At 45.3% G+C, this 12,460-nt stretch overlaps 1 protein-coding gene across 6 annotated transcripts in view; it reads left to right on the top strand.

Annotated features, from left to right (window-relative positions):
• Positions 1–12,460, top strand: part of SPINK2 (serine peptidase inhibitor Kazal type 2) — a 467,655-nt gene that overhangs the window by 453,469 nt on the left and 1,726 nt on the right. For 4 of the 6 annotated variants that reach the window (XM_050791246.1, XM_050791241.1, XM_050791245.1 and 1 more), the window contains exons 2-4: positions 4,289–4,379; positions 5,368–5,402; positions 12,234–12,343. In XM_050791246.1, coding sequence (XP_050647203.1) covers positions 4,325–4,379; positions 5,368–5,402; positions 12,234–12,343 — 200 coding nt within the window. In that variant the 5' untranslated portion in view covers positions 4,289–4,324. Of the gene's footprint in view, positions 1–4,228; positions 4,530–5,367; positions 5,403–12,233; positions 12,344–12,460 lie in introns of those variants that run through there. The other 2 variants (XM_050791243.1, XM_050791247.1) reach the window with 2 other exon arrangements.

Genomic DNA, 12,460 nt, shown 5'->3' with positions numbered 1-12,460 from the left:
TGAGCTCAAGTGATCCTTCTGCCTCAGCCTCCCGGGTAGCTGACATTACAGGTGCTTGCCACTGAGCCTTGCTACTTTTCATCTTCTGTTTTTTTTTTTTTTTTTTTTTTTTTTTTTCCCGAGAGTTTCACTCTATTGCCCAGGCTGGAGTGCAACGGCATGATCTTGGTTCACCGCAACCTCCACCTCCCGGGTTCAAGTGATTCTCTTGCCACAACCTCCTGGCATGTGCCACCAAGCCCGACTAATTTTTTGTGTTTTTAGTAGAGACAGGGTTTCACCACGTTGGCCAGGCTGGTCTCAAACTCCTGACCTCAGGTGATCCGCCCACCTTGGCCTCCCAAAGTGCTGGGATTATAGGCGTGGGCCACTGCACCCAGCCTCATCTTCTGCATAGGATTTTTTTTTTTTTTCCAGAGCAAATGCTTTCTCCTATGCTTTTCTCTAAAATTTTAAAGTTTCATATTTTGAGTCTATGTTTCATTTTGAGCTAATTTTAGTATAACAGAGCTTGCTTTTTTATGCCTATGGCTGCATTTCAAAAGCCTAGAATTGATTATTAAACAGGTATCGGATAATATGCTTTGATGGGGTTAGTAATAAGATCTTAGTAGGCTGTAGCATGAGAAACAGTGAAAGCTCCTCTGTAAGCCCCTATGATGACAAGGGGAGCAGCAGGAGCTGACAGAAAACTAAAATTGAAAGTCAGACTTCTACAGGCAGAATTAGCTAGATAATTCATGATTAAAAATCATGATTTTAAAGGTAGTGACCAGATAATAAGACTGAAAAAAATTTTTTATTTTGCCTAAATTGTCTAGACACTTTAACAATTTTTTTTTTAATTCATTTTGAGCTATGGTGACCTAAGCAGCAATGAATACCTAAAAAATGACTAAAAACCAAACCACAAGGATTAACCACAAAACAGATCTCTTAGCTTGCACCTGGTTTTACCCTCTAACAAACACGCCAGTGGTCTGCATGGCCATTTTTGGGGTATGTTTGGCTTAAGGTCAGTAAACTAAGGCCCATAATCTAAACACGGCCTGCTGCCTATTTTTGTAAAGTCTTATTAGAATATAGCCATGCCAGCTGGGCACAGTGGCTCATGCCTATAATCTTAGCACTCTGGGAGGCTGAGGCAGGCAGATCACTTGAGCTCTGGAGTTTGAGACCAGCCTGGGCAACATGGCAGAACCCTGTGCATTAGTCTGTTTTTACAGTGCTGATAAAGACATACCTGAGACTGGGAAGAAAAGTTTAATTGGACTTAGAGTTCCACATGGCTGGGGGGCCTCACAATCATGGTGGGAGGTGAAAGGCATTTCTTACATGGTGGCAGCAAGAGAAAAAATGAGGAAGCAAAAGTGGAAACTCCTGATAAACCCATCAGATCTCCTGGACTTATTCACTATCATGAGAACAGCATGGGAAAGACTGGCCCCTATGATTCAATTATCCCCCTGGGTCCCTCCCACAACATTTGGGAATTCTGGGACATACAATTCAAGTTGAGATTTGAGTGGGGACACAGCCAAACCATATCACCTACTTCTACAAAAACTACAAAAATATTAGCTGGGTGTGGTGGTGCATGCCTGTAGTCCCAGCTACTTGCAGGGCTGAGGTGGGAGGAGGCTGAGGTTGAGGCTGCAGTGAGCCGAGATCACGCCACTGTACTCCAGCCTGGGTGACAGAGCAAGACCTTCTCTCAAAAAAACAAAACAAAACAAAACAAGAATACAGTCATGCCCATTCATTGAGTTACAGTCTATGTCTCCTTTTGCACTACAATGACAGAGTTTAGCTGTGACAAGAAGTCTACGGTACTTACTATCTGGCCCTTTACAGAAAATGTTTTTTGACCGTTGTTCTTGGCTCACAAATGCTGAGACAACATGTGAAAAGCACCATTATAGAAAATATTTCTAAGGTATAACTATCAATGTTATTGTTTTTTTTTTTTTTTTGAGACAAGTTCTCACTCCTATCACCCAGGCTGAAATGTAGTGGTGTGATCATGGCTCACTGTAGCCTCCACCTCCCAGGCTCAGGTGATCCTCCCACCTCAGCCTCCTGAGTAGCTGGGACTACAGGTGCGCACCACCACACTAGGCTAATTTTTGTATTTTTTGTAGAGACAGGGTTTTGTCACCATGTTGCCTCCCTTCCCCTGCCCTCCCCGCATCACCTGTGAGTGGTGCTGGCACTCCAACTCCTGGGCTCAAGCAATCTGCCTCCCTCTGCCTCCCAAAGTGCTGGGATTACAGGCATGAGCCATCCTGCCAGTCAGTCAGCTCTTCGAAACAAAATAACGTAAAGGCAGCTGTATCCACACACATCACATTTATAAGAAATCTATCTTGAGGTGTAAATGGCTTTTCTTCTGAAGCCGAAATTCTTACTCACACAACTCTGAGCATTACCCCTGAGTCTGGGGTCAGATTTGTGTTCCCAGAGCATCAAAGGTGTTCGTAAGCAAGTGCACATGTCATTTGGTAACAGACATCCAACAGAGTTGAGAAAGCTTTATATATAAATTATATTTTATCAATTCTTGATAAGAATCTTCAGCAAAATGACCTATGACCATTTTATGACTGTTGTTCAAAGAACTGAATGTGATGTGACTTAGAAAAGTACTAACACTCATTTCAAATTTACCCCTTGGCCTCAGCAGGATACCAGCCAGAACTCAGCCATGTGTGGTGCCAAGTGGAGTTGAAAACTGCACAGTGTCTTCTTGTTCCAGCCCTTGAGGTTGCTAAGGTCAAGGGGTGGGCATGGGAACATGCCAGTCATAAGGTGATTCTCCATCAGCTCTACACCTCCCCTTCTATACTCTGCTATGTGGTGCCAGGTCTCAGCAGACCTCATTTCTGCTTTTCCAGCTGGCTTCTGGAAGGTTATGCCCATAGGGTCCGTGAGGGGAACACCAGAAGGCAGGAGGAGGGAGAAGGGACTGGCTCCTGCCTGCTGGCTGTTTCTTTCAGCAGTGCCACAGCAATGACTCTTCATCACTCTGACAAAATCAGCTGGCTCCAGTCTCCAGCATTTTTTTTTTTTTTTTGAAACAGAGTTTCACTCTGTTGCCCAGGCTGCAGTGCAGTGGTGTGCTTGGCTCACTACAACCTCCACCTCCCGGGTTCAAGAAATTCTCATGCCTCAGCCTCCTGAGTACATACAGGAGTATGGCAACATGCCCACTAATTTTTGTATTTTTAGTGGAGACTAGGTTTCACCATGTTGTCCAGGCTGGTCTCGAACTCCTGACCTCAAGTGATCTACCCACTTCAACCTCCCAAAGTGCTGGGATTACAGCACAAATCTGACCCCAGACTCTGGGGCAATGCTCAGAGTTGTGTGAGTAGGCATTTCAGCTTCAAAAGAAGGGCTGGGCAACATGGTGAGAACCCCTCTCTACAAAAAATGCAAAAATTAGCTGGGCATGGTGGCATATATCTGTGGTCCCAGCTACTTGGGAGAGAGGCTGAGGTGGGAGGATACCTGGAACCTGGGAGGTGGAGGTTGCAGTGAGCTGAGATTGTGCCACTGCACTCCAGCCTGGGCAAAAGAGCGATACCCTGTCTGAAATTTAAATAATAATAATAATTTATTACGTATTTTCAAGTAGCTAAATGAAAGGATTTTGAATGTTCTCAACACAAAGTAATAATAAATGTTTGAGGTGATGAATATGCTAATTATCCTGTTTTGATCACTACACATTGTATATATCCAAATATCACTATGTACCCCCATAAGTATGTATAATCATTATGTGTCAACTAAAATAATTAAAAAATACATTAAAAGAGGGAAAGGCGGAACGCTTCCTGAGAGCAAGGACCTCCTTTGTCGAGGTCAGGGCTGTGTCTTCAGCAACAAAACACTATCTGGGACTCAGTAGATGCTTAAGAAATAGGGATTGATTGACAGAGCTCCCAAAGAGTTCCACGAGGGTTCCCTAGGGCTCTCAGGTTCTTGTATGTCGGAGGGAGAGGTCTTCCCCTTAGTCTCCTCGGCGGGAAGGAGAGGGTGTGGGGCAACAACCGCCCCTTCCTCTATCTCCCTCGCCCCCTCCTTCCCCATGGCCCCCTCCCCCGTCCTTCTACCTTTCTCCTTCCCAGCCCTTCCCGGTTCTCCCTCGACCCTTCACGGCTCCTCTTCCCGCCGCCCCTCTTGCCTTCGCCACCTACCCCTGCACTTCCTCCCACTCTCGCCCCGCCCCTTCTTCCTCCCTTCCCCCGCCCTCCCCGCGCCCCTTGCGAGTGGCGCTGGCACCAGAGCGCAGGGGCCAGACGCCCGGCGCGGGAGGAGGATGGCGCTAGCGGTGCTGCGCTTGGCGCTGCTGCTCCTGGCAGTTACCTTCGCAGGTAGCGCTCGGAGCGGTCCTGGAGAGCGGGGACCTCTGGAGAAAAGCGGGAGAGGGAGTCACGCCGGCGGCGGCCCCTGCCCGGCTCTGGGCGGCCTCGGCGACGGTACCCGCGCGGCCGTTACGGGCGGTTCCCCAGAGGACCTGCCAGGTGGAGGAGCGCGAATTGGGGGGTGTGGTTAGTTCTTGCTTGGATTTCACTCCCAGCTCCAAGGACGCCTGCTATCTAGAGCGCTTTCTCTGTTAAAGTAGATTTTCAGGTGCCCAAGATGAGGAGTTGGGTTTTTATGTATGGTCCCACAGGAGGAGATGCGCAGGAATGAGGAATTGTGGATGCTTACGAGAAAGGGGCTTTAGTCCACACCTCTCTTACAATGGAGTTAAAATGCTCACATCTTGCATTAAATTTTATATTTGTTACCCCGAGCTGCAAAGGAAAAGAATATCATGAACTATTAATTAAGGGTTACTTCCTTGGCCAGCTGCGGTGGCTTGGGCCGGTAGTCCCAGTTACTCCGGAGGCTGAGGCGGGAGGCTCGCTTGAGACCAGGAATTGAAGCTGCAGTGCGCTAGCGCGACTTTTATTCCGTAGCTTCAAAGTCCTTTCTCAACCAAACCTAATGGCAACAGAACCAAATGTTATTTCTGTGTGCTTGTGGGGAGAGGTGCCATAAAAAAACTGAATATCCTTTCTGGAGGAAGTGGGCTGGGGACAGTTTAAAGAAGGTAGGATTTAGAGGGGAAAATAGAAGATGTGACCTGGATAAATCCCAAACTGGATTTTAAAACATTCTTATGAAGCTGGATGTGGTGGCTCACGCCTCGAATTCCAGCACTTTGGGAGGCCTAGGCAGGAAGATCGCTTGAGCCCAGGAGGTCAAGACCAGCCTGGGCAACATAGCAAGATCTCATTTAAAAAAAAAAAGTCCTCATGAACAATACCTTACCTTGATCCCATACTGTAAAATGTCTATGCTTTCTTCTTACAGGCCCTCTGTTCCGTCGATTTTCAAAATATAAAACGGTAAGTAGGAAACCACTTGTACTATTTCTACCAATACAGTGAAGCCCAAAACCGTCTGGGAGGGAGGCTGGCTCTCAGGTCTGACCTGCCACTTTTGAAACCATTGAGGACTGCGTTTGAAACCAGGTTGTCACGCAGCCCTTTTGATTCAGATAAAAGTGTAAATTTTAGTTGAAAACAGCCCAGTCTTTGTTTCTGTTAATATTTCCTTTAAAGATTCAAAAGGTCCTTAGAAAAATAGTTATGCCTTGTACTAGATATTTTATGTACTTTATCAAATTAAATTGTGAGGATGTAAAAGGAGACCAACCAAATGAGAACAAGCAAAGGCTGTATTTTTCAGGGCTTGTTATAGCAAGAGAGTCAGCCACTGTCACCTGCATTTGAATAGGGACTCGAGTCAAAGAGAGGAGTGCGAAAACTATAGTGGAAAAAAGAAATGGCTTCAGGTATGGCCTGATTGGAGGCCGTTGGCACAGGGAAGCTGCAGGTGAGCTAGCTAGAAGCAGGACATTCTATGGTATGGGTTAGGGGTGCGTATTTGGTTTTCTCTGGTTGTCCTAAGTTGGAATCAAGGACAGAAATTATGGAAGCTGTCAGTTAGTAATCAAGTCTTAACCATTTTGCAGCTGGGCATGGTGGCTGACACCTGTAATCCCAGCACTTTGGGAGGCCGAGGTGGGCAGATCACGAGGTCAGGAGATCAAGACCATCCTGGCTAACATGGTGAAACCCTGTCTGTACTAAAAATGCAAAAAATTAGCCAGGCATCGTGGCACATGCTTGTAATTCCAGCTACTGGGGAGGCTGAGGCAGGAGAATCGCTTGAACCCAGGAGGCAAAAGTTGCAGTGAGCTGAGATCACACCACTGCACTCTAGCCTGGATGACAGAGTGAGACTCCATCTCAAAAAAAAAAAAAAAAAAAAAACTGTAGTTTTATAGTAAGTTTCAAAATGAGAAAGTGTGAATCCTCCAACCTTTTTTTCTTATTCAAGAATGTTTTGGCTACTTGGAGTCCCTTATATTTCTATCTGAATTTTAAGATCAATTAGTCAGTTTCTGCTGCAAAAAAAGACAGCTAAGGCCGGGCGCGGTGGCTCAAGCCTGTAATCCCAGCACTTTGGGAGGCCGAGACGGGTGGATCACGAGGTCAGGAGATCAAGACCATCCTGGCTAACACGGTGAAACCCCGTCTCTACTAAAAAATACAAAAAAAAAAAAAAAAAAAAAAAAAACTAGCCGGGCGAGGTTGCGGGCGCCTGTAGTCCCAGCTACTCAGCTACTCGGGAGGCTGAGGCAGGAGAATGGCATGGACCCGGGAGGCGGAGCTTGCAGTAAGCTGAGATCCGGCCACTGCACTCCAGCCTGGGAGACAGAGCGAGACTCCGTCTCAAAAAAAAAAAAAAAAAAAAAAAAGACAGCTAAGATTTTGATGGGGATTCCATTGAACTTGTATATCTATTTGGAGAGTATTGCTATCTTAAAAGTGTTAAGTCTTCTGATCCATGAACATGGGATGTCTTTCTATGTATTTAGGCCTTTAATTTCTTTCAACAATGCTTTGTAGTTTTCAGTATACGTGTCTTACACTTTGTAAATATTTAGTCTTAATTTTTTTTTTTTTTTTTTTTGAGACAGAGTCTCACTCTGTTGCCCAGGCTGGATGCAATGGTGTGATCTCGGTTCACTGCAACCTCCACCTCCTGGGTTCGAGTGATTCTCCTGCCTCAGGCTCCTGAGTAGCTGGGATTACAAGCGTAGGCCACCACTCCCAGCTAATTATTGTATTTTTAGTAGAGACGGGGTTTCACCATGTTGGTCAGGCTGGTCTCAAACTCCTGACCTTGTGATCTGCCCGCCTTGGGCTCCCCAAGTGCTGGGATTACAGGAATGAGCCACCACGCCTGGCCTTTCTAGATGTTTTATTCTTTTTTTTTTGAGACAGTGTCTCACTCTGTTACCCAGGCTGGAGTGCAGTGGAGCCATCTCGACTCACTGCAACCTCCGCCTCACAGGTTCAAGTGATTCTCCTGACTCAGCCTCCCAAGTGGCTGGATTACAGGCTCCCGCCACCATGCCCAGCTACTTTGTGTGTGTGTGTGTATATATATATTTATTTATTTATTTGAGATGGAGTCTTACTCTGTCACCCAGGCTGGAGTGCAATGGTATGATCTCAGCTCACTGCAACCTCCACCTCCTGAGTTCAAGCGATTCTCCTGCCTCAGCCTCCTGAGTAGTTGGGATTACAGGCACCCACCACCATGCCCAGCTAATTTTTGTATTTTTAGTAGAGATGGGGTTTCACCAGGCTGGCCAGGCTGGTCTTGAATTCCTGACCTCGGGTATCCGCCCACCTCAGCCTCCCAAAGTGCTGGGATTACAGCTGTGAGCCACTGTGCCCGGCCTATATTTTTTTTAGTAGAGACAGGGTTTAACCATGTTAGCCAGGCTGATCTTGAACTCCTAACCTCAGGTGATCCTCGGCCTTCCAAAGTGCTGGGATTAAGGGTGTGAGCCACCACACCTGGCCCTAGAGATGTTTTATTCTTTTTGATGCTATTGTAAGTGGAATTGTTTTCTTAGTTTTATTTTCAGATTGTTCATTGTTAGTGTATAGAAATAAAATTGAGTTTTATATGTTGATCTTGTATCTTTCAACCTTGTTGAACTTGCTTATTAGTCCTTTTTCTTTTTTCCAAGACTGAGTCTCGCTCTGTGGCTCATGCTAGAGTGCAATAGTATGATCATAACTTAATACAACCTTGAACTCCTGGGCTGCAGTGATCCTTCTTTCTCATCCTCCTGAGAAGCTAGGACTATACACACAGGTCACCACACATGGCTAATTTTTAATTTTTTGTAGAGATGGGGTCTTGCTATGTTGCCCAGGCTGGTCTTGAACTCCTGGCCTCAAGTCATCCTCCTACCTCAGCCTCCCAAAGTACATATAATTATATGAGCCACCATACCTGGCCTTGTTTATTAGTAATTATTGGGGTGTGTGTGTGTGTGTGTGTGTGTGTGTGTGTGTGTGTGTGTGTGTGTATGAATTTCTTAGGAATTTCTGTATAACAAGATTGTGTCATCTTTGTTGCTTGTTTATTTTTTGAGACAGAGTCTTACTCTTTCACCAGGCTGGAGGGCAGTGGTGCAATCTCAGCTCACTACAACCTCCGCTTCCCGGGTGCAAGCAATTCTCCTGCCTCAGCCTCTCAAGTAGCTGAGATTACAGGTGACTGCCACCATGCCTGGCAAATTTTTGTATTTTCAGTAGAGGCAGGGTTTCACCATGTTGGCCAGGCTCATCTCGAACTCCTAGCCTCAAGTGATCTGCCTGCCTCGGCCTCCCAAAGTGCTGGGATTACAGGCATGAGCCACTGTGCCCAGCCCTGTGTCATCTTTGAATAGAGATAGTTTTACTTCTTCCTTTCCCATCTGGGTGCATTTTATTTATTTTTCTTGGATAATTGTCCTGGCAAGAAACTTCGGTACAGTGTTGAATAGAAGAGGTGAAAGTGGACATTCTTGTGTTTTTATTTCTGATTTTAGGGAAAAGCATTGAGTCCTTTACCACTGAGTAGAATGTTTGCTGTAGGTTATTTATGGATGCCTTTTATTTTATTTTTGTTTTTGTTTTTTCTATGGATGCCTTTTATAAGGTTGAGGAAGTTCTCTTCTGTTCCTAGTTCGTTGAGTACTGTGTTTTTTGTTTGTTTGTTTTTTTGTTTGTTTGTTTGTTTGTTTTGAGACAGAGTTTCACTCTTGTGCCCTAGGCTGGAGTGCAATGGAGTGATCTTGGCTCACTGCAACCTCTGCCTGCTGTGTTCAAGCGATTCTCCTGCCTCAACCTTTTTTTTTTTTTTTTTTTTTTTTTTTTAAATCATAAAAGAGTTTTGGAGATTCCTTTAAACTGTTAACTCCAATGCCAACCACTTCTCTTGCCACTGTGCCTTTGCTTGATCAATTTTATTTCTTTGCGGTAGACATTCTCCCAGCCTTCTATATTAAATTTTACCCATTCTTCAAGACCAGCATGTGTATTTCTTGATTGCCTTATTCCATCCTAAATTCCTTATAGTCAGGATCCAACTTTTCTTTGTCTTTGTGTCTGCCATAACATCTGTAAATGAGTGACTATACCAGTAAACGATATAAGAAACTTTCAGGAGAAAAGCTTTAGAGCAGCGGTCCCCAACCTTTTTGGGACCAGGGACCAGTTTGTGGAAGACAATTTTTCCATGCACTGAGGCATGGAGTGGGGTGGGCAGAGATGGTCTGGGATGAAACTCAGACCATCAGGCATTAGTTAGGAGTCTCTGCAGGGTGCGGTGGCTCACGCCTGTAATCCCAGCACTTTGGGAGGCCGAGGCCGGCAGATCACAAGGTCAGGAGTTTGAGACCATCCTGGCCAACATAGTGAAACCCAGTCTCTACTAAGAATACAAAAGTTAGCTGGGCGTGGTGGTGGGTGCCTTTAATCCTACCCATTTGGGTGACTGAGGCAGGAGAACTGCCTGAACTCGGGAGGCGGAAATTGCAGTGAGCCGAGATGGCATCACTGCACTCTAGCCTGGGTGACAGAGTGAGACTTTGTCAAAAAAAAAAAAAAAAAAAAAAAAAAAAAAAAGGGCCGGGTGCGGTGGTTCATGCCTGTAATCCCAGCACTTTGGGAGGCTGAGGCAGGTGGATCACCTGAGGTCAGAAGTTTGAGACCAGCCTGGCTAACATGGTGAAACTCCATTTCTACTAAAAATACAAAAAATTAGCTGGGCATGGTGACATGCGCCTGTAATACTAGCTACTGGGGAGGCTGAGGCAGGAGAATTGCTTGAACCTGGGAGGCGGAAGTTGCAGTGAGCCGAAATGGCGCCATTGCACTCCAGCTTGGGCAACAAGAGCAAAACTCCATCTCGAAAAAAAAATAACAGCCTCATAAGGAGTGCGCAACCTAGATTCCTCGCATGCCCATGTCACAATAGGGTTCGTACTCCTATGAGAATCTAATGCCATCGCTGACCTGACAGGAGGCGGAGCTCAGTTGATAATGCTCACTGGCCAGCCACTTCCTTCCTGCTAACAGGAGGCCCAGTTCCTAACAGGCCATGGACTGGTACCAGTTTGTGGCCTGATGGTTGGAAACCCCTGCCCTAGAGTATAAAGGTCAGAGAATTGCTTAAAATTTTAGCATATCCTTCTATAAGAATTATTTTTATTTTAATTTGTAATTTTTTTGAGACAGTTTTGCTCTTGTTGTCTAGACTGGAGTGAAGTAGTGCAATTTCGGTTCACTGCAACCTCTGCCTCCCAGGTTCAAACGATTCTTCTGTCTGAGCCTCTCAATTGCTGGGATTACAGGCGTGTGCCACCATACCCGGCTAATTTTTGTATTTTTACTAGAGACGGGGTTTTACTATGTTGACCAGGCTGGTCTCAAACTCCTGACCTCAAGTGATCCACCTGCCTCAGCCTCCCAAAGTGCTGGGATTACAGACATGAGCCACCACGCTCCGCCCTTCTATAAGAATTACAATGACATTAAGGAATAATAAATGTGCAGTGGCCCTCTTCCAGAGGGTGGAGAGGAAGTTTTGGGGCAATGTTTGCCCAGATTCAACTCTCTTCCTGTAGTTAGCTCTTGTGGGATGAAATTTGGAGCCTCCATAGATGATGAACCTGTTTTGAACATTTTTCCTTTGGCACAAATTTGCTTCAATTCTGAATCTCCTGCTTTCTTTAATGTTTTTGGTTAAATGTCAGTGCCTTAAAAGTTCAGATTGAAAGATTAGATTCCTGATTTTGTCTTGGCATTCAGGCAAGGGATTAAGGTGGAATTTAATAGAACATCCACATGGACATTGTAGTGAAGTGCAAATTATGAAGCTAGACAATAAAAAAGTAGGTATGGTGGCGTGTCTCAGACTTTCATTTAAAAATCAGCCAGATTGAAGCCTCTGAGGTCCTTTTTTTTTAGCTTTTAAATTTTTTTTATTTTTTAGATGGAGTTTTGCTCTCATTGCTTAGGTTGGAGAGTTGGAGTACAATGGCGTGATCTTGGCTCACCGCATCCTCTGCCTCCCAGGTTCATTTGATTCTCCTGCCTCAGTCTCGATCTCTTGAGTTCATGATCTGCCCGCCTGGGCCTCCCAAAGTGCTGGGATTACAGGCATGCACCGCCATGCCCAGTTAATTTTGTATTTTTTAGTAGAGATGGAGTTTCTCCATGTTGGTCAGACTGGTCTCGAACTCCCAGCCTTGGGTGATCTACCCACCTTGGCCTCCCAAAGTGTTGGGATTACAGGCATGAGCTACCACACCCGGCCGGGGTCCTTTTTTTACATAGTTTGTATGGAACCATCACACCAACATTGTATCTGATTTTAGCATTAGAAAATTTTTTTTTGCCAGGTGCAGTGGCTCACACCTGTAATCCTTGCACTTTGGGAGGCCAAGGTGGGTGGATGACGTCAGAAGTTCGAGACCAGCCTGGCCAACATGGTGAAACCCTGTCTCTACTAAAAATACAAAAATTAGCTGGGCATGGAGGCATACTCCTGTAATCCCAGCTACTTGCGAGGCTGAGGCAGGAGAATCACTTGAACCCAGGAGGCGGAGGTTGCAGTGAGCTGAGATTGTGCCGTTGCACACCAGCCTGGGAGACAGGGTGAGACTCTGTCTCAAAAAAAATTTGTTTTTCTGGAAAATAAAAATATTTTTATTGAATGATTCTAGGAAATCTAAGGAGATCTGGGACATTTTCTTCTCTGAACTATTTTATGAGTGTATCTCAAATCATTCTTGAATTTCTCTGTCCCTTTCTTTTTTCCAGCCATTCTGCGCTCGGTATAAATTACCAGGATGTCCCAGGGACTTTAACCCTGTGTGTGGCACTGACATGATCACTTACCCCAATGAATGTACTCTGTGCATGAAAATCAGGTAACATGATTTTACAGCTGTAGACTAGCCAAGTATTCTTCTTTTCTTTTTCTTTTTCTTTTTCTTTCTTTCTTTTTTTTTTTTGACAGTCTCACTCTATCACCCAGGCTGGAGTGC

The sequence above is a fragment of the Macaca thibetana genome, chromosome 5 (assembly GCF_024542745.1).
Source record: "Macaca thibetana thibetana isolate TM-01 chromosome 5, ASM2454274v1, whole genome shotgun sequence".
In the NCBI taxonomy this organism is placed as follows: domain Eukaryota; kingdom Metazoa; phylum Chordata; class Mammalia; order Primates; family Cercopithecidae; genus Macaca; species Macaca thibetana.
This window is presented reverse-complemented; position numbering and strand designations above follow the sequence as displayed.